General features: G+C 50.4%; 1 protein-coding gene across 21 annotated transcripts in view; it reads left to right on the top strand.

Moving 5' to 3' along the window:
• HDAC4 (histone deacetylase 4) overlaps window positions 1-23,013 on the top strand; it is a 178,854-nt gene that overhangs the window by 123,820 nt on the left and 32,021 nt on the right. For 15 of the 21 annotated variants that reach the window (XM_069021646.1, XM_069021645.1, XM_069021648.1 and 12 more), the window contains 8 exons: window positions 1,001-1,141; window positions 2,988-3,100; window positions 6,611-6,727; window positions 6,853-7,051; window positions 9,976-10,205; window positions 16,089-16,346; window positions 17,126-17,312; window positions 22,545-22,678. In XM_069021646.1, coding sequence (XP_068877747.1) covers window positions 1,001-1,141; window positions 2,988-3,100; window positions 6,611-6,727; window positions 6,853-7,051; window positions 9,976-10,205; window positions 16,089-16,346; window positions 17,126-17,312; window positions 22,545-22,678 — 1,379 coding nt within the window. The remainder of the gene's footprint in view (window positions 1-1,000; window positions 1,142-2,987; window positions 3,101-6,610; window positions 6,728-6,852; window positions 7,052-9,975; window positions 10,206-16,088; window positions 16,347-17,125; window positions 17,313-22,544; window positions 22,679-23,013) is intronic. The other 6 variants (XM_069021641.1, XM_069021657.1, XM_069021640.1 and 3 more) reach the window with 3 other exon arrangements.

Below are 23,013 nucleotides of genomic sequence, written 5' to 3' on the forward strand. Positions count from 1 at the left end.
GCTTCATGACTCCATGGAGACTCGATAATGTGTGCGCTGTCACCGGCTGTCCTGGCCCCACGGGCGCTGGGGCTTCCCAGGAGCTCTGCCTTGGCTTTCTGGGATCTCAGGATTTGGGATCTGGAGGGAGTCTCTCGAAAGCATGCTGTACACAAGGCTGTGGTCACAGGAGATGCATCCACACCTGCCCTGGGCAGCCCGGACCTTCCCAAGTGTCTGATGTGCTCTTCGATAGGGTTGAGCTGTGGGGCTGTGATGATGTAACCCAAGTTGCTTCCCAAATAAACAAAGAAACCTCCTCCTCCTCCCTGGCCTTGGCTTTCCTTGGCCACGCTCTCATGCCCTTTCCCTTGAGTTGACACTGGCTCCAGCTGACACAGACTCATCTGTCTGCAAGTTGAGGGTGACCCAGCAGGGAGACAATCACCTGCTTTGCTTGTGGGGTTTGATTTTGGCGTTTTCTTTCCCCCTGCCCCTCAGCCAGCTCTCCCTGGGGTTGGATGACTCCAAGGGTGTGGAGCTGCCCGTTCTGGCAGCACGTCAGAGATAACCAACAGCAGCCTCTCAGCTGGCTCACCCATTCCTCTGCTGATTCCCTGGATCCCATGGGTTGGGTTTGCCGCTGGGTTGGGAGCAGGTCGGGCAGAGGTGGGAAGCCCTGCACTAATCCCGGTGAGCTGTCAGCAGTTTGTGCCTCTGTGTCCTCGTTCAAGGCAGACTTTGCAGGATGATTATTACATTGTCAATTCAAATGCCTGCCGTTGTTGTTGAGTTCAGATGTTGCATGGGCTGGGACCTGGTTGTTACGTTAAAAAGTCTGCATTCCGAATATTTGTTAGGAAATGGCCTCACTTAATTTAACCTCCTGCAAATGCTCGACTGCAGCCAACTCAACTCAACTCAACTCAACTCAACTCAACTCAACTCAACTCAACTGCAGTCTGAGTAAAACACTGCTGAGACACTCTTAACCCAAACACTGTTTCCTTGTCCTGCCCAGCCTCTGAGCCCAACCTGAAGCTGCGCTCCAGACTAAAGCAGAAGGTTGCTGAGAGGAGGAGCAGCCCCCTCCTGCGCAGGAAGGACGGGCCCGTGGTGACGGCGCTCAAGAAGCGCCCGCTGGACGTCACAGGTACGGCGGGTAAGCGACAATTCCTCAGTTCCTCACCCCTTTGTCCTCTTCCAGAATGCATTCCTGGCTCCTTTGTGTGCCTCAGTGGAACCAAGCTGAGGGCACTGGGCTTGTCCAGCCTGGGGGAGGCTGAGGTCAGGCCCCGTCCGGATCCACAGCTTCCTCACGAGGGGCAGCTCTGATCTCTGCCCCTGTGACCCGACACACACCTGGAGCTGTGTCAGCTGGGATGGAAAACAGGAAGAGGTTCTTGACACAGGGGGTCTAAACATGCAGCTGATTCTTTGACTACTCACTTGGTAGCTTCTTATTGAAAAGTCCTGTTCTTCCAGGAATAAAGTTTGTAAGTGGGATCAGAGTAGAGAACATGAGGAGATTACCATAAAGTTAATTCTTAGCACCATCTAGGGATGTCTCTGGGTAAGTACCACCCAGGGACAGCTTTGCCAGGCTTGTCTCGCTCCAAGGCACACGATCATCACTCCATCAAACTCAAAAGGAGCTCCCTTTAGACAGCGGGGTGGGTTTGGGAGACCCTGGGGTGGCTCAGTGCTTCTCTGCGTCAGAGCCTCTCTGTTTGCAGAGGGGAAGGATGATTTCAAGAGCTAAGAATGGTGGAATCATAGAACATCCTGAGTTGGAAGGCACCCACAAGGATAATCTAGTCCAAACCCTGGCCCTGCACAGGACACCCCAACAATCCCAGCCTGTGCCTGAGAGCGTTGTCCAAACCCTCCATGAGTTCTGGCAGGCTTTCAGACCCGAAAATCCAATTTCCTTCACTCACACACTATGTGGCATGTGGCTCCTGGGATAAGTCAGCCTCTGCTGGCTGACCATTTCTCTGAGCAATGCCTTCAGAAATGGCAGTGGAAGCTCCCATTTCTCACTGGCATGGACATGGTTCAAGAAGCCAGCCTGGAGCCTGCTAGAAAAGTATCCGAGTTCTCATGGAAAGAGGGGACTTCTAAATGGAAAATAGGTTTTTAAAACAGTCCCACTTGAGGGAGTAGAAATTATGTTTAATCCCTGAAGAGTGCAGTGGGTTCTGGTGGGACACCTTCCACTTGACCAGGTTGTTCCAACCTGGCCTTGGGCACTTCCAGGGATCCAGGGGCAGCCACAGCTGCTCTGGGCACCCTGTGCCAGGGCCTGCCCACCCTCCCAGGGAACAATTCCTTCCCAATATCCCATCCAATCCTGCCCTCTGGCAGTGGGAAGCCATTCCCTGTGTCCTGTCCCTCCAGGCCCTTGTAATAATTAGCTTTTATTCCTCCTGGAGCAAGGAGGAGCCTGCTGCAGCCTGAGCCACTGCAGCTGCTGGGAGATTCTCCTGCTGCAAATGCTTGGGGACAGGGAAAGCTCAAAAGAAAAGGTTTTAATCTTATTAACCCTCCCAAAGAAAAGGAGGAGCACTGGCAGCTGTGCCATACAGCAGGTGAGAGACCTTCTGAGGGAAGTCTGATGCAAGGAGGTGTCTTTAGGATTAGACGGAAAGAGGGTGAGAGAGGCACTTCTAGAAAAATGAAGCAGAACAGCTCCTGCATCCTCCCGTCTGACCTCTTCAAACCTTCCATGTCTTGTATCATCTTTCAATCATATTTCAAGTTATTAATACACTCTAAGACAAATCCCCGTGGGGAGAAGACTTAAATATGCTGAGTAGGTACTTGGATGAACCATCTGAAAGTGTTTGTTGGTATTTTAAGAGCCCTGGGAAGATTTAGGGGGAAGAAGGGGAGGAGGAGGAGGGCTGCTTTCGTCCAAAATGAAACTTGAGGGGTTGTTATCTGTCTAAATCCCATCAGAGAGATGGTTTCTAATGTTCAGAGTTGGTTTTGGATGTGTTTTTCAGACTCGGCATGCAACAGTGCTCCTGGATCTGGTCCCAGCTCTCCGAACAACAGCTCCAACAACATCAGCACCGAGAACGGAATTGCAGGATCAGTCACGAGTATCCAAGCAGAGGTACAGAGCCCTCCTTCCCTCTGGTTTTTAACACTCATCAGCTTTGGGAGAGTTTTAGGGCTAAACCACACGAAAGGAAAACCCTGGCTTGTGACTTGGAGCAGACTTTGGGAATTACCTCTCAGCCTGGGCTGACAGGATGCCTTATCTGTTTATTAAATCTGGCTTGAACCAGCTCACAGGCAGCTTGTGGTAACTTGCAGTGGTTTTATAGTGAGGAGAAAGTAAAAATAAAGGGATCCAGCAAGGTCAAATGCAAGTATTTTAATGTTTGGAGAATTTTTTCTTGTGTATGGGGTGGATTTATTGTGTGCAGTAGGCTGGTCTAAATATGACCAAACCAGAACCGGATTAAAGAGAATGGGTTTAAACTTTTCCTCCCAGCTGGGGATCTGAAAGCTTGGTGCCATGTGCTGGTTTATAATCCCATAAACTTTCACCGTCGCTCGAGGCATCGATGCATGTCCAGGGCAGGGTGTTGGACTGGGTGAGGTGGGGTTGGATTGAGCACAGCAGCTCCTGTGTTCAGGAATCCTGGATCCCTGCTTTTCCAAGGGGTCTGCGCCATGTGAGCTGGCTCCCAGTATAAACTGTGCCTGTAGAAAACCCGTGTGGTTGTCTGATGTTACTGGTGCATTTCTTGTTATCCAGTAGCTGTTCTCCCCATGAATATAGAGTCTGTCTGAACACCAGGGCTCCACAAACAGGCTTGGGCTTGTTCTCCACAAATATTCCTTTAGGATTGAAAAGGCCTTCTGATGGTGGAAATGTCAGCCCTTATTGCTTTCTAGTTTTGTACAGATTCTCACTTTATTTTTATTTCTAATGTGGTGTAACAGTATTTAATATGGGGGACCATGCCTCCTTCTCCACCCTCTGCCCTGCCAAATTATCCAGCACACATTCCAGCCCCTCTAGTCCGTAGTAAACCTTACAGATTCGGGTAATTGGTGGGAAGATAAAGATGGTGTGAGGTGGAGGCTTCACTTGCCCCAGAAGGACGAGCACTGAGTTTTGGTTTTGCTGATCCAGGAGCTGTCAGTCTTGTCTGTCCTTAGCAAAGTGCAAATCCCCATTTTCCATCATGCTGCTGATGGAAAAACCATTGGATTTGACAGCTTTTTGTGGCATAAACAGAGCAGGCAGCTTCCCACAAGTCCCTGTCCAGGGCAGGGGGTTGGAACCTGATGGTCTTTAAGGTCCCTTCCAGCCCAAACCGTTCCATGAAGTCGGAGTGAGCTCCTGCAGGTGAATGTGAAGCTGGAGCATTCTCCTCCTCCATTTGATTTTTCAGCTAAATAACTGGAGCTGATCATCTGGGACTAGACCACCAACACCTAATCAAATGGACACTGACCACAAGAAAAAGCCTTTCCATCAACTGCTTGTAGTGCTGCAGTTTTGTGACTTAGGCTGAGGCACGAGCGCCACAAATGATTTGGAAAAAAACACCCTGTCCTGCCCAAGCCTTTCCCTTTTCCAAAGAAAAATAACTCTGCATTTTATTTCAACATTCATGTCATGTGATCCCAGCTGATCCGTTGGTCTGCATTTGGGAAAAAATCAGTGGGGTTTGATGTCTTTAAAACCTTCTTCTTCAGTAGGAGCTGTATGACCTGGGAGCTCAAGTGTTGGAGGTTCCTTTAATACCAGTTGACCAGGATTTCCCATGTTCCCACCATTAAATGTTTAGAAACATCTGAGTGTTTCTAAAAAGATGAAGCTGTGTTTCGTTCTTGGCTTCATGTTTTGTTTCAAGTGAGAACTATATCTCACTGCTGCTCAGTTCGCTGCGTCAGCCCTTGGAGCAGGTATGTGGGGAGATGGTGTCCACGCTGAGTGTCCTTCAGTGGGGAAAGGCTGCAGCCCTGCCTCCTTCAAAACAGGCCCTTTCTGTTTAGAAATGCTGCTTTTAAAGGCTTTTCCCTCTCTGAAAGGCACACAGCATTCACTGCCAGTGCAGTTGGTACAAGCCTGTAGAAACTGCTTGAGTACAGCTGCAAATTGTGCATTCAGCAATGGCTGTGTGCAATTCAGGCCCATTTGTGCACAGCCCAGCGATGGGAGCTGTGTGTTTAAAGTGATGATAATGCTGCCAAATCCCATATGCTGAGAGCATCAAGCTGCTGTGTTCTTCTCTCCTCTGTTTTCTGTATCAAATCCCCAGGAGAGGCTTTGAGGCACAACTCCAGAGTATTGATTGTTCAAAGGGAAAATGGATGTAGTTTTGTTTCATTTATGATATCAGTAAAATATTTCATTCCTCTGCTGACAATAAGTATCTTATTTTCAATGGCACACTGACATTGTGTAACTTAAATTAAAGCAAAATTGCCAGGAGTGCTCAAAAATCACTTGGAAGGAGAAGTGTGTGGGTACAAATAATCACATGGAGAGTCACTTTAGATTAGCGAGAAAAATGAAGATTTATTTTTTTTTACAACAAGGCTGGTAAAAAAAATGGCACAGGCTGCCCAGAGAAGCTGTGGCTGCCTGATCCCTGGAAATGCCCATGGAGAGGCTGGATTTTGGGTTTGGAGCACCCTGGGGTAGTGGAAGGTGTCCCTGCCCATGGCAGGGGGTGGAACAACCTGGCCATGAACAATCCCAGGGATGGGACAGCCACGACTTAGGTACAGATTGCCCCATAACAGAATATTGAGTTGAACAAAATCCCCTTTTTCACAACAGCATCTGAGTTTAACAGACTTCTGCAGAAGTCTTCTTGAAGTCTAAATTCTATTTATGTTGGAAAATCACCCGCAGAGACTTCAGGGTGATCAGAACGCTGCTTTCCTAACAGGAAAATTAGGCACTTTATTGTAATTTTTATAATGGGTTTTCTCGTGCGTATTTCGAATCAGTCTTGTTTGGAAATTAAAGGTATTTTTCCTAAAGTGTTCTTGCTTCAAATGCCCATAAGACAACTGAGCAAATCTTGCATTTCACCCTGAAAATCAGGAAATAGCTCTGTAAATGCAACCTTAAGGGTTTTGGATGAGATCTTGAAGTCTGATTTGTGCTAACACATGCTAGTAAATAACATAAATTGTCTGTTATTTGCTAAAGAGAAAAACACCAATTGTAAAGCCTTTTTTTTTTTTTTAAGATAACCTGTTTTACCTTTAAAAAAGGGCAAGTGCTTGAGAAGGACAAGTACCAAGGGAACAGCACGTAGCTGTTCCAGGGGAGGGTTAGGTTGGATGCTAGGAGAAGATTCTTCCCCCAGAGGGTGCTGGGCACTGCCCAGGCTCCCCACAGAATTGGGCACAGCCCCGAGGCTGCCAGAGCTCCAGGAGCGTTTGGACAGCGCTGCCAGGGATGCCCAGGGTGGGATTGGTGGGGGGTCTGTGCAGGGCCTGGGGCTGGATTTGATGATCCTCATGGGTCCTCTCCGGCTTTGGAGACTCTGTGTCTCCTCCTGCTGTGTTGTCCTGGTGATTGTGCCATGTCCTGGTGGGCTCTGGAGATGGGGTCTCACCAGGGCCCCGTTCTCGCTCTCCTTTCCAGACCAGCCTGGCTCACAGACTCGTGAACCGCGAGGGCTCCGTGACGCAGCTCCCGCTCTACACCTCGCCCTCCCTGCCCAACATCACGCTAGGACTGCCTGCCACTGGCCCTTCCAGCGTAAGTGCAGTTGGGCCCAGCCTCTGGGATGTCAGTGGGGTTGGGATCAGCCTCTGGGATGTCAGTGGGGTGGGGACCAGCCTCTGGGATGTCCCTTAACCCCCTGTGCCGTGGTGCGTTTGCAGGCGGGACAAGCCCAGCAGGACGCGGAGAGGCTCGCAATCCCAGCCTTACAGCAGCGGATCTCCTTATTCCCTGGCACTCACCTCACTCCCTACCTGAGCACTACAACGTTGGAGAGGGATGGGGGAACTGCACATAACCCTCTCCTGCAGCACATGGTCTTACTGGAACAGCCAACTGCACAAACGCCCCTGGTCACAGGTGAGCGCTCCAGGGGCAGCACTCGGGCACCTGGGAAAGAGAGGGAACCAGCTGGGATCTGTTGGGTTGTTGTCAAGGTCCTGCATCCCCTCTACCCCCTGCAGGTAGAACATAAAACCTTCGGGATGTGTTTGCTGATTCATTGATTAGTGGTGGTTTTTCCAAAACCAGATCTCCCACCTCATTTTGGTGAGATGAAAATAAATGCTGTTCTTCCATCAGGACAGCAAAAGTTGGTAGGTAAAAGTTGAAAACTCTTGTTTGTTGGAGTTCTGACAGTTCAGATCAAAGCGAGGGCAAAAACGTTGCGTCTTAACAATTCCTGTTTTCCATGGATGCTTTCTATTCCGTGAGGGTATGAAGGGCACGCACTTAGAAAATGATGGATCAAAGCACTTCCTCTCCACCATTAATATAAATAGCAAAACCGTGGCAGAATCAGCTGCCTCCCAGCAGATTGGGTTTGTTTGTGTGCGTTCCCTCTCCAGGATGTTAATTGCCGTGAGTCACTCCCGGTGCTGGAGTTTCAGAATGAGCTACCTGTGGGAAGGCCTGTGGCAATGAATAGGCTGGATTCAAAGCAATAATTCCCACTGGGATGCGTTCCTGGTTTCCTGTGTGTGGTGCTGGGACAAAGGATGTTCTGCCTCAGTTACTGGCGTGTTGGTTTTCCTTCCCTTTCTTCCATTTCTAATGGAAGTTCTCGGGAGGTGTCAGCCCCTGAAGCATTGCAGCTCGTGGCTGGTTGTGCATCCAGATCCCAGGAATATCCACGGGGTTGGGATAAGCTTAGGAGCACGTAGATGTGGGGAAGCTGAAGCAGAGAAGTGTGTTCGCTTCCCTCGGTTTCCAGCGTGCCGTGTTGGTTTCCAAGCGAATTCCTTCTACTCCACCTGCTCCGTGCGGTGTTTCCCGAGCGAGTACAACATGTTACAGCCCAGCACTCAGGAGAAGGAGTCAGGACACAGCAACAAGGAGAAACACACGTTCCAGAGGCAGCAGCTGAGAGGCAGCGAGCTCACACGTGCTCCCCAAAGCCTTGAGTGCACCGGCTGCCAAGCTGCAGTTAATACTTGGAAATTCCTTGGAAACAAAGTGGAGTTTATTAGGATTCTGCTGGAGAGCCTTGAGCTCTGGAGATGGTCCCCTGACAGCTGCAGAATTATCCAGCCGTGATGGCTCTCTCTGTGCTGGAGGGTAGACATGGCCAGCTTGGGAAGCTAGACCAGAATTCCTTAGTTGTGGCATTCCTTTTGGGACCGGTTACTCCGGGTAGTACCCTTCATGTTGTGGTACATGTCCTGATGTTCCATAGTCCTCATGGAACGTATTCAGGGCTTGGAGCAACCTGAGATAATGGAAGGTGTCCCTGCCTGTGGCAGGGGGTGGGATGAGATGAGTTTTAAGGTCCCTCCCAAGCCCAGCCATTCCAGGATTCCATGAACTTGGTGTCTCCTGGAAAGCTTTCCCAGGAGCACCTTGGCCATTGCCTTGGAGGAAGGTAGTCTTCCATAATATCCTGTGCAAGCTCTGCTGTCTGATTCGAGCTTTTGGGAGGAGGAGCTGTGCTCTCAGGGAAAAGGAGAGCTCTGCCAATTATCCGTGTGTTGGTGTGCAGACCCGTGTGTGTACACACCGACATCTGTGGAGACACGCATTTATAAAATAAAATACCCTTTCACATGATTGCTTTCAGAAAAAAGCAGAGAGTGGGAGAAACTCCTTAAGTCTTCCGAGAAAAGAGGCTTCCACATGAGTCAGCTCCTTCCACGTGGGGCAGTTCTGCGAATCGCTGGGAAAGGAGGTCACATCCTGGGACACAAATGTCAAGGTGTTTCTAATCCTCAGCATCGAGCTGGCTGCAGACTTCTGGGCAGCTTGACTCTGTCCTAAACCAAAGCCTGAGGAGAGCAGAGGGCTTCTTGCCCAAAAAAAAGTGACTGCAGCCCTACCCCTGTTCGCAAGGCAGCAGTTCCCAGCCGTGCCTTTTTATCCCAAGGTGTAACCAAAATAAAAGTGTATCCTCAGCTCCTCCCGCCTTGGGCTGGGCTTTGGTGGGCGTAGCTGGTGTCTCAGCTTTCTCAGAAGAGTGGGAAGGAGTGTTTTCTGAGAGCTGGGCAGGAACTGGCTCACCCCAAGAACTGCTAAGGAAAGAGGACACTTCCTAAAGATGTGTCCTTCCCAGAGCTCAGGGGGTATTTCACACGGCAGCCATGAGTGACACCCAAATCTCCAAGGGTGTGTCAGTAACCCCAATCCCAAAATAACCTTTTGAGTTTCGTTAACTCACTGGCATGTCTGCACAGGACAGTGATGGAAACAATTCCAGCTCTTTGTCACCTTGGCCTCTAACTTACCTTCTTGCTGTAGAAGCTCTGAGGCCTGACAGCTCCCATGTTCCTGAAACAGTCCCTTTCCCAGCTCAGAGCTGGCCAGGGGCTTATTACAGGGATTTTCCATCCCTGTGTGTGGAGCAGAGCACAGCCAAGGGCAGCCGTGCACTCCTTGATCGTCATCAAGGGAGTATCCAGGGAGCCCCCATGAGGGATAACTGCTGGTTCCTGCAGCTTGAACCTGGGATCAGTCCCTGGACCAAGGCAAGCTGTGAGGTTTAAACTCCTCCAGACTTCTGTGGTCTCGGAAGGGTCTGTGAGGTGTTGCTGGTTTCAAGAAATTAAATGTTTCCAGAGGGTCTCTGAGTCACCAGGCAGACACAGAGCTCAAACCAAGCAAAGCATCGCTCCGTGCAGTGGTAATTAATTTATCTGCTCTCTCTTAAGGCAGCTCCAGCTGTAGGTGGCGAGGTGGCTGGGTTTGACATGGTATCACTGTCACCATCAGCGTTACTCAACAGCCGTTTTCTCCCTTCCTTTCTTCTTCCTCTTGTTTCTCCTCTGCTGTTTTTTCCTCCATATTATCTTCAGACTGGTATCTTTCAGGACTGCCCCTGCACGCACAGCCCCTGGTGGGTGGAGAGAGGGTCTCCCCTTCGATCCACAAGCTGCGGCAGCACCGCCCGCTCGGGCGCACCCAGTCTGCTCCCCTGCCCCAGAACGCCCAGGCCCTCCAGCAGCTGGTGATCCAGCAGCAGCACCAGCAGTTCCTGGAGAAACACAAACAGCAATTCCAGCAGCAGCAGCTGCACATCAACAAGGTAGGCACGAAGCTTGCAATGCCTTTCTTCTTCTCTAGCAGCTTCAAGCGTGCGATTTTGGGGTCCCTAGTGCGGGTGTGTGTGTGGGCTCCACCTCCAGCATCCCTGGACCTCTCATCCCTGGACCTCTCACCCTTGGACTTCTCTAAGGCATGACAACACCAGGAAGTATTTGTGAGGGAAGTTACTCAGATTTATTGAAGTGTTTGCTGGAAGGCTGAGAGACTTAAGGGAGTTCAGCCTGGAGGAGAGAAGGCTCCAGGGAGAGCTCAGAGCCCCTTCCAGGCCCTAAAGGGGCTCTGGGAGAGCTATAGAGGGACTGGGGGCAAGGCATGGAGGGACAGGACACGGGGAATAGCTTCCCTCTGATAGAGGGCAGGGATGGATGGGATATTGGGAAGGAATTGTTCCCTGGGAGGGTGGGGAGGGCCTGGCACAGGGTGCCCAGAGAAGCTGTGGCTGCCCCTGGATCCCTGGCAGTGCCCAAGGCCAGGCTGGACATTGGGGCTTGGAGCAGCCTGGGACAGTGGGAGGTGTCCCTGCCCATGGCAGGAGGGTAGAACTGCATCATCTTTAAGGTCCCTTCCCAGCCAACCCATTCTGGGATTTGTCCTACTTTGAGGCTTTCAGAGCACTCCTCCCAAGGAGTCCCAGTGGTGGCTTTCTGTAGGACAGCAGCAATTCCAGGAGAAAGAAGTTTGGGGCTCAGGACCAGCCCATGGCAGGCGGCCGTTCGGATCACGGTGGTTTCATTTACAGCAGAGCTTCCTCCAAATGTTTCCACTGTTCCAGTCCTGCGAGAAAACACAACCACCGAGGGCTGGATCAAAGAGTGGAAGGAGCCACAACCCCCCCCCCCCCCCACAACCACCCCTAAAGCCTCGTTTATGGGCTGGGCTGAGGCAGGATGGTTACACAAGCCACTGACGTCAATGCTGTCCTCCTGGAGCACTGCCACAGCGGGTGCCAGCCCTGGCCCTGGGTCAGCCCCGCACACGGGGCCCTGGGGAGCCGCTGCTCCAGAGGGATCCCATTTCCTCCCCCCTCCACACACTCCTCAGGAGCAGGGCCGTGGGATGCGGGGCAGTGAGTTGGGGTTCTTTGTTCAGGCCAGTGTCAGCTGGAGGGATTTTTCGCATGAAGGTTTTTAAAGCTTTTCCAAAGCCTCGGCCGTGACGTATCCGCTGAGCTCATTCAGACTTTCTCCCGGACCTCCCAGGAGCTGGAGAGCCACTGGAGCACTCTGAATTCCAGCTTTGTCAGAGCTGGGACCCATCGCTCTCCACAGCAGAAGCAGAGGGGGTTTAATTGAACTGATGGCAGCGGGGCAGCTTCCCAGTGTTTGATTTATAGGAGTCACGAGTTAAAATCACTTTGGTGCTAGCGCTGCATGCGTGTGGCGGATTTATCCCGTGGGACAGCATCCAAGTGCTGACATGGAAAAAGACTTTTCCCAGATGTGGGGATATTTTAGGACCCTCGTGTGTAGGAGAGTTAAGGGCACGGCTAAAAATAAAAGAAAAAAATATTTAATTATTAACAGGACCAATGGCAGTGCCTGTTAATTTTTTTATTTGTGGATTTCCCGTAAATAATACTCCTGAAGTCTTTTATATATTTATATACTCCGAAATAAGGCTCTTCTTAATTCCATATGATTTTTCCAAACTTTGAGATTTTGGCCCTAAACATTCCCTGTTAGGTGTCTGCAGCAGATGAAATTTTTGAGGGGACTGCAGCCAAAACAAGTCTTGCTGTTTCCAGGAAGGCAACCGAGAAAAAATACACTGTTTTACTTTAAAATAATAAGAATAATTATCAGAGAAGCTGTGGCTGCCCCTGCATCCCTGGAAGTGTCCAAGGCCAGGTTGGACCGAGCTTGGAGCACCCTGGGCTAGTGGAAGGTGTCCCTGCCCATGGTAGGGAGGGAATGGGATGAGCTTTAAGATCCCTTCTAGCCCAAACCATTCTGTTTTTCTCAGTGAGCTGAAATTCCACCGTCACCCTGTGCTCCTATATCCCACCTCTTTTGCAGGTTTAATGTTCAAACCTGGGGAGGTTTAGGTTGGATTATCAGGAAATATTTCTCCACTGAAAGGGTGGTCAGGCACTGGCACAGGCTACTGGAGGCAGTGGTGGAGTCTCCATCCCTGGAAGTGATCAGACAACGTGTGGATGTGGCAGTGGGGGACACGGTGTGGGGGTGGGTTTGGTGGTGCTGGGGGAATGGTTGGACTTGATGGTCTGAGAGGGATTTTCCAGCCTTAAGGATTCTGTGATTTGTAATATCAGAAGAGTTTTCGCTCCAAGCCTCATCCAGCCTTGCAGGTGGGTTGTTTCCTCCCCTCCAGGCACAGCAGCTCCACAGTCTCCTGGTCCTTCCAGCAGCAGGACTGAGGCTGCCTCAGACAGTTGTTTTTCCCCTGCTGTCTCATCACTTCAGGGGGAAAAAAAAACAGATCAAGAGATTTCTGTAGGCTTTGGCTGCTGCAGAAGGCTCTGCCAGCTCCCTACATGGCTGGTGCCCAAGTCAGCCTCTCCCCGTCATCCCTTATCATCTCTCGTTTCCCCTTAGTCTGGAAAAGTTAAAAATTAGAACCCAAAGGGAACGTGGGAAGAGTGATGTCGAGTTAAATGAGTTCAGCCTTTATAATCTCTTTTTTTTCCTGTTTTTTCCTCATTTTCATCAAAGCTGTGTCTCCAGCTGTCCAGAGTTGTTCTGTTTCTTCCTTGAGTTTGTCCTTTGCCTCCAGAGGGAGGAAAAGGAGGTTTCTACTGCCTTCTGCACATCATGGCATGGCTGGGGCTGAGCTAGTGTGACATCCTCCTTTGCTTCCTGCCTCCTCTCTTCCTCTGGTTTTCCTCCTGTGCTACCCACCAGTGGGGATCAGAGTCCCATCCAGCCCAAGCCATTCTGGGATTCCATGATTTTTGTGCTGGGGGCTCCCCATTGGTCTCTGATGTGTAAATAGCTGTCCCTAACCTGTTTAGTAGGACCTTCAAGGTGTTCAGTGTCCCAGGAACTTGCCACTGTGGAAAAAGGTGTCCCCTGGAGCAGTTGGTATGGATTGATGGGCCTGGTGGTACTCAGAGGTTGGGTTTGGTGGTCTTGGAGGTCTTTTCCAACCTTAATGAATCTGTGAGTCTATTTATCACATCTGCTGGACAAATCCAGTGGCAGCTGAAATGTCACTAGCAAAAAATGCAGCTTTTTCTCCCTCATGAAACATTCCACAGAAAAATGACGAACTCTTTGTTTTCCCTGTATTTATGACGTGGCTTTGCTATGTGGTGTTTTTTTGTTGTTTTGTGGGTTTTGTTTGATTTCTGTTCTTTGTATCTCGAAGCTGTGGAGGAGAACTCTTGCCAGCTGCGTGGAGCCTTTTAAAAATGCTTGTGACTAGAGAGCTGTAATTTATTCCGGAGTGAAGTCGTTATCTGCCCGAGGCTGGAGAGGCAGTGCCTTTACCAGAGGCTTATGGTGGTGGCACTTTGTGACAGCCAGAGGCCACTGGGTATGAAAACAGAGGAGTAACCTCGTGGCAGAGGAAGCCAGAGAGCTAATTGAGGGAGGGAGGAGTTATTTACGGTGCTCTGTGTTTACTATTCCAGAAACATTTACAAGCAGCTTCAGTGCTACCTTTACAGCCAGCCCCTTGCACTTTGATTCCCTCCAGTTTTCAACTGCATGAGCACGTGCTCGTAAAACTGCACAAATGGAAGATTTTTAGGGAGTTTGAACGGGGCTGGGATGCAGATAGTCAGTGCATTATGTGGAATGTGTTGGGAACAAAGTGTCTTCTCTGCAAAATCGTCCTCTGAGGGCAGGGTTGCTGCAGCTGGATCTGGTGACAGACCAGGAGATTCCCTCTGCAAAGGGAGAGCAGACGGAATCTCTGAAATGTCCTTGTTGTTGACCACTTGGTCTTTTCAACCTTCACTGTGCTTTTCAATTAATTCTCACGTTTTTAAGGAGCAGGAATAATTTAAAACTTTTAGGGACTTACACGGTCTCTCATTCCCATTAGGTACGACAGTGGCATTGTGAGTTATTTTTCCCAGCAATTACCTTGTGCAGTTCAGAAGTTCAAAAGGTATTAAGTTCAAAAGCTTGAGACCTTCGATCCAAGCAGGGAAAAAAAGCCACAAGTAGCAGATGGTTTGTGATGATTTAATTATCTTTAAAACAGATTATATTCATCAAGCCTAAGAGGGCTTAAAGAAAATTGGTGGAAGAAGTTTTAGCTTAATGTGGTTTGGTTATTCAGTGTGTGTTGTAAGGAATGAAACTGGGGGGGCAGGGGGAACCTCACAAAAATCCTTGAGGGGTTTTGATCCCTGAATCTTTGCAGGGACCTCCTGAGGTCACTGAGGGCAATGTCCCTGCGTGAGCAGGTTGCCCGAGGATCTCCAAGGATGGAGACTCCAGAACCTGTCTGAAAAACTTGTTCAAGTGTTTGACCACCCTCACAGGAAAAAAAAAAGTGTTTTTTTGCGTTCAGAGGGAATTTCAAGGGTTTGAATTTGTGCCCATGGCCTCTTGTCCCATCACCTGTGAGTGCAGCCCATGAGAGTCCCATGGACTTAAGTATATCCAAGTTTTCTTAAGTGTTGCCTAAACCTGGTAGTTCCTGCACCGAGGGAAGTTTTCCTTGTTCCAGACTTTTCCTCTGGTGTCAGAGTCCTGGGATTCCTGAAGGATGGTCTTAAATAAGGCATTAAGTGCCGTGGCCTTTTCTGTGCCACGTGCCACCAGGTGCCTTCCCTCATTCAGCAGTGGGACCAGGATCTCCCTGGTCTTCCTCTTTTCTTTCTTCATGCCCTTCGTGTCCCTTGCCAGATTTAACTCCATTCCTGCCCCTCTGCCTTGCTTAAGTTATATGGCAGAGCCTTCCTTCCTACTTTTGGGGAGGAAAAAAGGCTTAATTCCAGGTTGGAGCCACTGTTCTTCAAAGAGCAAGTTACTGACAAGCAGCCCCTCCTCCTGCATGTGTTCAATAACCATGTTTTGATTTAGCTTTATTAGATTTAAAATCAATATTGCTTTCCATACCAATGACCTAATCCTCATTAAACCTTGCCCTGACAACTTTCAAAGTGCAGCAGTTTCTTTTTAAGCCTGTGGAGCAGGGGCAGCCTGAGCTCTTTGAAAGGGAGGAAATGGATTGGTTTTCCCATGCTGGTGTTAAAAACAGGTCACATTTGGGGTTTTTTTAATATCCCAAATAAAAATCATAAGCAGTCTGAGACAGAGGACTGTGAATTTTATCTTGCCAATGAACTTAAAAAAGTCTGAGTGAATTACAGTGAAAATTAAATTGTTCCTTTCGGTTTAGGAGCTGCTCTCAGAGGAGTTTACTGAGTCTGGTTAGGGAGGTCAGGTTAGAACAGTGCTGCTCTTGAGGTTTGCTCTCAGCTGTGTGTCCTGAGTTTCCTCTTCAGAGTGCAGGTTTTCAAGTAATCTTTATTTCAGCCTCACAGATGAAATGCAGGGGGTGATTCGAGGTGAGGTTGGGCAAACAGGCAGCAAAACCCCGCTCGGAGGCTTTGTGTCCCTCGTATTCTTTCAGAATTTAATTGCCAAACATCTCGATGGCTGCTCTGCGGGTTTGTGAACGGAGCAGCATCTGGAGGCGCGCAGGAACAAGAGGCCCTTATTCCTTCAGAGGGAAAGTTGAGTGGAAAATGAGGGGGTGTCATTACCTGGGCCACGGGATTTCAGAGCCCTTCGTGCCAAGGTTGCCCTGACCTTTCCCTGGATTGTTCCGGGCCTGGATTGTGAGGCGGAACCACCCAGAAGTGCTCTTTTCCCGTGAGTCTGGAGGACAGGGCGAGCTTCCCCTGTGGTGAGTTGCGCTTCGCTGATGGGCTCTCTGCTTTCAGATCATATCCAAACCCACGGAGCCGGCGCGGCAGCACGAGAGCCACCCCGAGGAGACGGAGGAGGAGCTGCGCGAGCACCAGGCCCTGCTGGAGGAGCCCTACGGCGACAGGGCCGCGGGCCAGAAGGAGGCCCCAGCGCTGGCCAGCGTGGTGCAGGTGAAGCAGGAGCCCATCGAGAGCGACGAGGAGGAGGCAGAGCCGCAGCAGGAGCTGGAGTCCGGGCAGAGGCAGGCGGAGCAGGAGCTGCTCTTCCGCCAGGTCAGCTCACGGAGCGCCAAGTCCGGCGCTTGGGTTGTGGTGTAGAACGTGGATTTGAGCTTGGAAGTCACCTTGTGCTGCTCCGAGGGGGAGACCCTGAGGGGAACCAGCTCCTGGGGGTTGGCTGGGTAAAGGAACCCGGTGTAAAATCAGTGATTCCTTCACTGGGAGGAGAGTCTGGCTCACCTGCACAAAACACAGTCACAGTGTTAACAGGCACTGAGCCACTTCTGTGGCTGTTTCTTTGGGAAGACAAAGTGTATCCTAACATTCCGGAGCACTAGCCACCAGCAGAGGATTTTATTTTGGCTTAATGATTTAAAACTAATTTCTCCAGAGAAAGACTGAGCAAGGGAGCAGGGGACAAGTGGAGGGTGTTCCTGCTTCAGAATTAGAGATCCTAGAGCCTCCAGCCAGGCTCATTTCTGGGGGAAAACACTGGAGGCTTGTGGATTGCAGGTGATAAATCCAGTAACAAGGTAGCACAGTGTAGTGGAGCTCATCCATGTCCTCCAGAAATGTCAGGAACTACATTTGCCCAGAGCAGCTGTGGCTGCCCCTGGATCCTTGGAAGTGTCCAAGGCCAGGCTGGATGGGATGGTGCAAGGTGTCCCTGCCCATAGCAGGGGCTGGGGCTCCATGTGCTGTGCCTGCCTGACTTGGCCCTAGAAACACCACATTCATTTGCTGCGTGTGAGGAAAAGGAGTCCAAGGCCACCAGCCTTGACAACTCTTTTGGGAAGGCCCTTTCAGCAACTGCCTGCTTCTTTTCCCCACAGCAAGCCCTGCTCCTGGAGCAGCAGCGGATCCACCAGCTGAGGAACTACCAGGCGTCGCTGGAGGCGGCCGGCATGCCCGTGTCCTTCGGGGGACACCGGCCCCTGTCCCGGGCACAGTCCTCCCCCGCCTCGGCCACCTTCCCCATGTCCGTGCAGGAGCCACCCACTAAGCCAAGGTTCACAACAGGTGAGGTTTGGAGGGGCTGGGGATGACTGGTGTGCCTTCCATTGAGCTGTTCTTCAAGGGCATGGAGTGACAGGAAAAGGAGGAATAGCTTTAGACTGGGAGGAGGGTTAGATGGGATGTTGGAAGGAAATCCTTCCCTGTGAGGGTGATAAGGTTGCCCAGAGCAGCTGTGACTGCCCCTGGATCCCTGGAAGTGTCCAAGGCCAGGTGGGATGGGGCTTGAAGCAGCCTGGGGAAGTGGAAGGTGTCCCAGCCCTGCCCACAAGATGAGCTTTAAGGTCCTTTCCTACCCACACCACTCCATGATGACGATTCTAAGATTTTCTTCCCCGTCCCTGCCAATCCATAAGCGTGGGCTCCGCGTCTCATCCCCGTTTGGGTGCTCCGTAACGTCCTGCCTTCTTCAAGGAGCAGACTGAGTCATCCCTGTTGTCCTGCATGTCCCTTCCCCAGAGCAAAAACAACCTGCCCACACCAGCAGCAGCACAGCCCTGGAGTTCTATGTCTCCAGGCAGACAGAGCGAGTCCCAGGCTGTGGCAGAGCTGATTTAGAGGCAAGGCAGGGAGAGCCAGTGCCCCTGAGGGACAGAGTGCAATGCTGGCTCTGCTTCCTCCACCTTCTCCAGCCCCTCCATAATCTTGTGCCATAAGTTATCCACTCCGGGCTCCCTGCCAGCCTTGCCTCCTCCTGTAACACAGGAGTCTGTGCCCACAGGTCAGGAAAAATGAGGTGAGCTGGTGATTTCGTGTTGTCTTGAAGAGACAGAGACCAAAGAGTGTTTGCTTACCTGTGAAGGAAAACAATGAGTGCAGTCCTGCATATGTCTGGTGGAAAGCACGAGTGCAAAATAAGTGTTGATCCCCATCCCGGGAAGTGTTCACAGCCTGCTTGGAGCACCCTGGGACAGTGGAAGGTGTCCCTGCCCATGGCAGGGGTGGAACAAGATGGGCTTTGAGGTCCCATCCAACCCAAACCTTCCTGGGATTCTGTGAGCTCCCCACCAAGATTAAAAGCAAAAAGCAAATTGTTCTTCCTGTATCCTGACAACCAGCTTTTCTCCCCAAAATCCTTTCTGCCTCTTCAGTACCCTTAGCAACTGCTGAAAGTTGCTTTCCCATGCGACTTCTCAAGCCCTGTGCTGGGTGATGGGGACTGATTTTGAAGTCCGCCTTCTCCCCCAAATGTCAGGCCTTATTTTGTGAATGAACAGTTTGCAACGTGATGTGTTCCCTGGGAAAAGGAAAAGGAGGGGGGAGAAAAATCCACAACGCCCAAATAAGAGCGACTCATGATGTTGTTTCCCTTTCACTTCTGCTTTTATTCCATTTTTAACCTACACTTCTTGCATCACTCAGCTCAGTGCTGTGAATCGGGTTTATTTTCAGGCCCTGCTGGTGTAGTAATAGTGGCATGTTCAGTGTGACTTTGTTCCTCAGCTCCTGGCTGCAGGCAGGCTGGGAAGCGGGTGCTGTCAGCTCTGGAACCCAGGGAACAGCTCCGTTTTTCCCTTTAAAGTCTCTTATTCGTTGTTGTTGATGTTGAACCCCGGAATTTCAGCAGAGCTGCATTTCTAATGCCGTCAGTTCTCACAAAATTAATAGATTTTGGCTTTTGCCAAGGGTGCAAGGAAAAGTCCCCTGGCTCAGGGTCAGAGCAGATGAAATTTGAGCTCCTAATACACTTAACCCCAAACCTTGGGGCTTTCAAAACAAGGAAGCCTGGCCCTGCTTGAAGGGATTATTCATTCCTTCCCTTTCTTCCCTCCTCCTCCACCGGTGTTGAAGCTGCCCAATCAATCACATACAAGACTCTGGACATACAATAAATAACATTTCCTACCAGAGGATCTATGTTTGACTCAGATCCGTGCCCCTGAATTTCATTTAAAATTGCAGGCAACAGTAAGAGTGCAGATTCGAGAGCTGTGCTGCTTGGAAAAGGTGCTGTTCCAGTGTCAGGGTTTATTTTCCTCGGAGGCAGGGTTTGAAAAACTAAAGAAGTGGCTGGAAATGAGGTGGAATATCACGCTGCTTCTATCCAGCACTGCACAGAGTGATGAGGTGCAGAATGCTTCGGGTAGTTCACCTGTAAAATACCATTTTCATGGCATTTACCCAGGTTAAGATTCCAAGGGCTCGACTTTTCCCTTCTATCTCTGCATTTATGCTGGGTGAATGGAGGAGGAAGCACAATAAAATCAGGCATTCACTGGCACTAATTAAGGTGCAAAGCATAAAGGCAAGACCTCTGTGCTGGACCTAAAGCTAGTGCTAGGTCTCATAAGAGGTGCGGGACTGGTTTAATTAATCAGCACTGTCTGCTTAAGAGAGGCAGGGAAGAACACCCACTGCCATGGGCATGGAAGCAGGAGAAAGGGAAGGAAAGGCATTTCAGCTGCTGAGCATGTGTGTGAGTGAAATTGCCTCATGTTTTGCTGGAGTTGTCCACGACGGCGTGTCGGAGATTGTGTTTCTGGAGGTGGATGCTGAAGCTTAATCACCGGGATTGAGCTATTCTTTGGAAGGCAGGAAATGAAAGTCTTGGGTATTTTTCAAAAGCAAGCAGTGCTGAAGTGCATCAGGCTTCTTTTTCCCGAGGAAAATCCATCTGGCTGATAAGCGGCTGCTTTGGAGACTGATCCTAAGGCAGAGGGCTGAGGGTTGGAATTGGTGTGATGGGTTGGTGAGAGGGCGGCAGGGAGCAAACCTCGCTGAATGGCCCTAATTAGGCCAACCGTGATCACTCTGGATGTGAATGTGGCCCTTAAGAGATCAGTCCTTGTCCAACAGACAGGGGAATTGTTCCTCCCTTTCATGTGTGGGATATTATATAGAAATAACACCGAAAGCTGATGCTTTCCCTGGACTGAGTTAGCTGCAGACAGCTGGAAGTTCTGGGGTTGATGTATATTTTATTTTCCTGTCTCTCTCGGTGACCAACACCTGAGACTTCAAAGGTGCAGGGGAAAGAGCCACATACTGCAGCTCTCAAACATGATGTCCATTACTCCACATCAAAGTGAAAGCCGTGCCCTTCCTGAATCCTTCCAGCAATCAGTTTGATGTCCCGAAGCATGACATTTAATTTTCCTTCCTCCCAGAAAGCCAGTCCTTGAACTTGCCCTCTCTAGCTCGAGCAGCCCCCGTGACTTTAATGAATACTTGTGCCTGCCCTGTTCTACACACTTGAATAAGGATCTTCAGGTTAGGCCATTAATTTGCATAGCTCCAATTATCCAGTCTCTGATCTCCTGCAAAAATGGGTCCACAAATTATTCTGATGTTCTGCATTAAAGGGTTTTTCCTTTCTGATGAAGGCATTTATTCTCTCCTGTGCAGAGCAATATAATTATCTGAACCTCAGATCATATGTTTGTTCTGCCAAGAAAAGCCAGTTGGTTTTGCTTTAGTGCTGACCTTTAAAAATGATTGTTCTTATGTCTGAAGAGAGTCTTGCTTCCAGCACCACTTCAATTAACTTGTGACAGCCAGTGTAGTTTTGTATTTTAAGCTTAAATTGCCGAGCTTCCCTTTGTGTGTGTGTGTGTGTGAGTGTGCATGTGAGTGTCCCCAGCCACAGGAAGGAACTGGGAACAGCTCCCTTTTCCACTGGGCTGGTTTCTAGGAAAGAGAAATGATGAGTGACGTGTGGTTGCAGCACAGAAGGACTTCGCTGAGACACTGCTGTTATCACTGAGCCCTTGGGAGAGGAGAAACCAGTGATGAACCAGATTCTGCAAACGCCAGGTTTGGAGTGGGAGAGAATCCTTGAGTGGTTTGAGTTGGAAGGGACCTTGAAGGTGATCCAGTTCCATGGGCAGGGACACCTTCCACTATCCCAGGTTGCTCCAAGCCCTGTCCAACCCGACCCTGGACATTCCCAGGGATGGGACAGCCAGGGCCTCACCACCCTCACAGCCAAGAATTTCCTCCGTAAATCCAATCTAAATTTCTTCTGGTTTAAGACCTTGCACTCGTTCAGTTAAACTCAGGCTGGGGTGAAAGCTTCTCCTCAGGTGAATTCCGAGCTTGCCTTGGCCCAGCAGCTCCTGGTGGTGTTTGATGCTGTGCATCAAACATGGGAGACCTCGAGAGAGCTTCGCAGCACAGCCTCCTCCGAGTGAACTTTGGCTGACCCGAGGGCAGCCAATTACCAGGGCTCTGTTCTCTCCCTCGAACCCAGCGTGGTTTGGCTTTTGGGGGGTGTTTTTTCCCTCTGCACACACCTACAGCAGAGCGAGGAGCTGCCAGACACCTCCCCTGAGGCTGGAGACCTGCGGGTGCCGGGGCCAGAGCAGGGAGCCAAGATTCCCGGTGGCACAACGTGCCCACACCCAGCCAGGAGGTGGGACTGCAGCTGGAGCCAGGCTTGGGAGCGTGCAGGGGCACAGCCTCAGCTCCAGCTGCGTGTCCAGGGCTGCTCCTGGATCCCTGCAAGCCCCTTGGAGCTCCCAGATTGAGCTGGGACTGGCTCCTGCCACTGCTGCCTTCAGAGGCTTTGGATTCTCATCAAGACCTTTGGAGTCCATAGAAATCATGGAAAACCTTGGGTTGGAAAGGACCTGAAAGATTATCTGGTTTTAAATCTCTGCCATGGCAGGGACACCTCCCACTGTCCCAGGCTGCTCCAAGCCCCAATGTCCAGCCTGGCCTTGGGCACTGCCAGGGATCCAGGGGCAGCCCCAGCTGCTCTGGGCACCCTGTGCCAGGGCCTGCCCACCCTGCCAGGGAACAATTCCTTCCCAATATCCAATCCATCCCTGCCCTCTGGCACTGGGAAGCCATTCCCTGTGTCCTGTCCCTCCATGCCTTGTCCCCAGTCCCTCTGCAGCTCTCCTGGAGCCCCTTTAGGCCCTGCAGGGGGCTCTGAGCTCTCCCTGGAGCCTTCCCTTCTCCAGGTGAGCACCCCCAGCTCTCCCAGCAGAGGGGCTCCAGCCCTTGGACCAACTTCCATACAGACATTTCCTGCAAGAAACCTTTTTCTTGGGAAAAAAAGCCCCAAACTGACCACTTTTATTCTGTTTTCTGGAGTCTCATATCCCTTGAGGATTTCCACGGGAAGGGCTTGGATGCAGGTTTGGATTTTCAGTTCTCTGTGGCTCCTGGTCGAACACACAGTTCTGGCCTAGAGCCGTTGACTCCAAAGTGCAAAATATGCTCTTTTTTGCCCTGTAAGTGGCAATTTTTTGGTGTTTGTTGTAAGCTGAGAGCAGTTCTGTCCCCTGTGCCCAGGCCTCGTGTACGACACGTTGATGCTGAAGCACCAGTGCACCTGTGGAAACACCAACAGCCACCCCGAGCACGCGGGCAGGATCCAGAGCATCTGGTCCAGGCTCCAGGAGACGGGGCTGCGGGGCAAGTGTGAGGTGAGGGAAACACCAGCAAAGGCCACATGATGGCTTTTAGTATTACTAATAATGTTATTATTGCTTTATTATTGTTGTTGCTATTTTTAATTATTTTTATTATTATTATTACTATATTATTATTGCTGTTATATTATTCTTATGCCAAAGAAAAGAGCAAGACACGATGTAACCCTCTCATTTGTTATCCTTCCAATGATTCCAGCAAAAGCAACAACTTTTCTCTGGTTTAATAACTTTTTTTGTGCTCTGTAATGAGTAATGGTCAATGCTGTAAAAGGAATGGGGGTAGGAGGATGGCACTGAGCACCATTCCATCACAAGAGGTTAAATTA

This window comes from Aphelocoma coerulescens, chromosome 7 (genome assembly GCF_041296385.1).
Source record: "Aphelocoma coerulescens isolate FSJ_1873_10779 chromosome 7, UR_Acoe_1.0, whole genome shotgun sequence".
Lineage (NCBI taxonomy): Eukaryota > Metazoa > Chordata > Aves > Passeriformes > Corvidae > Aphelocoma > Aphelocoma coerulescens.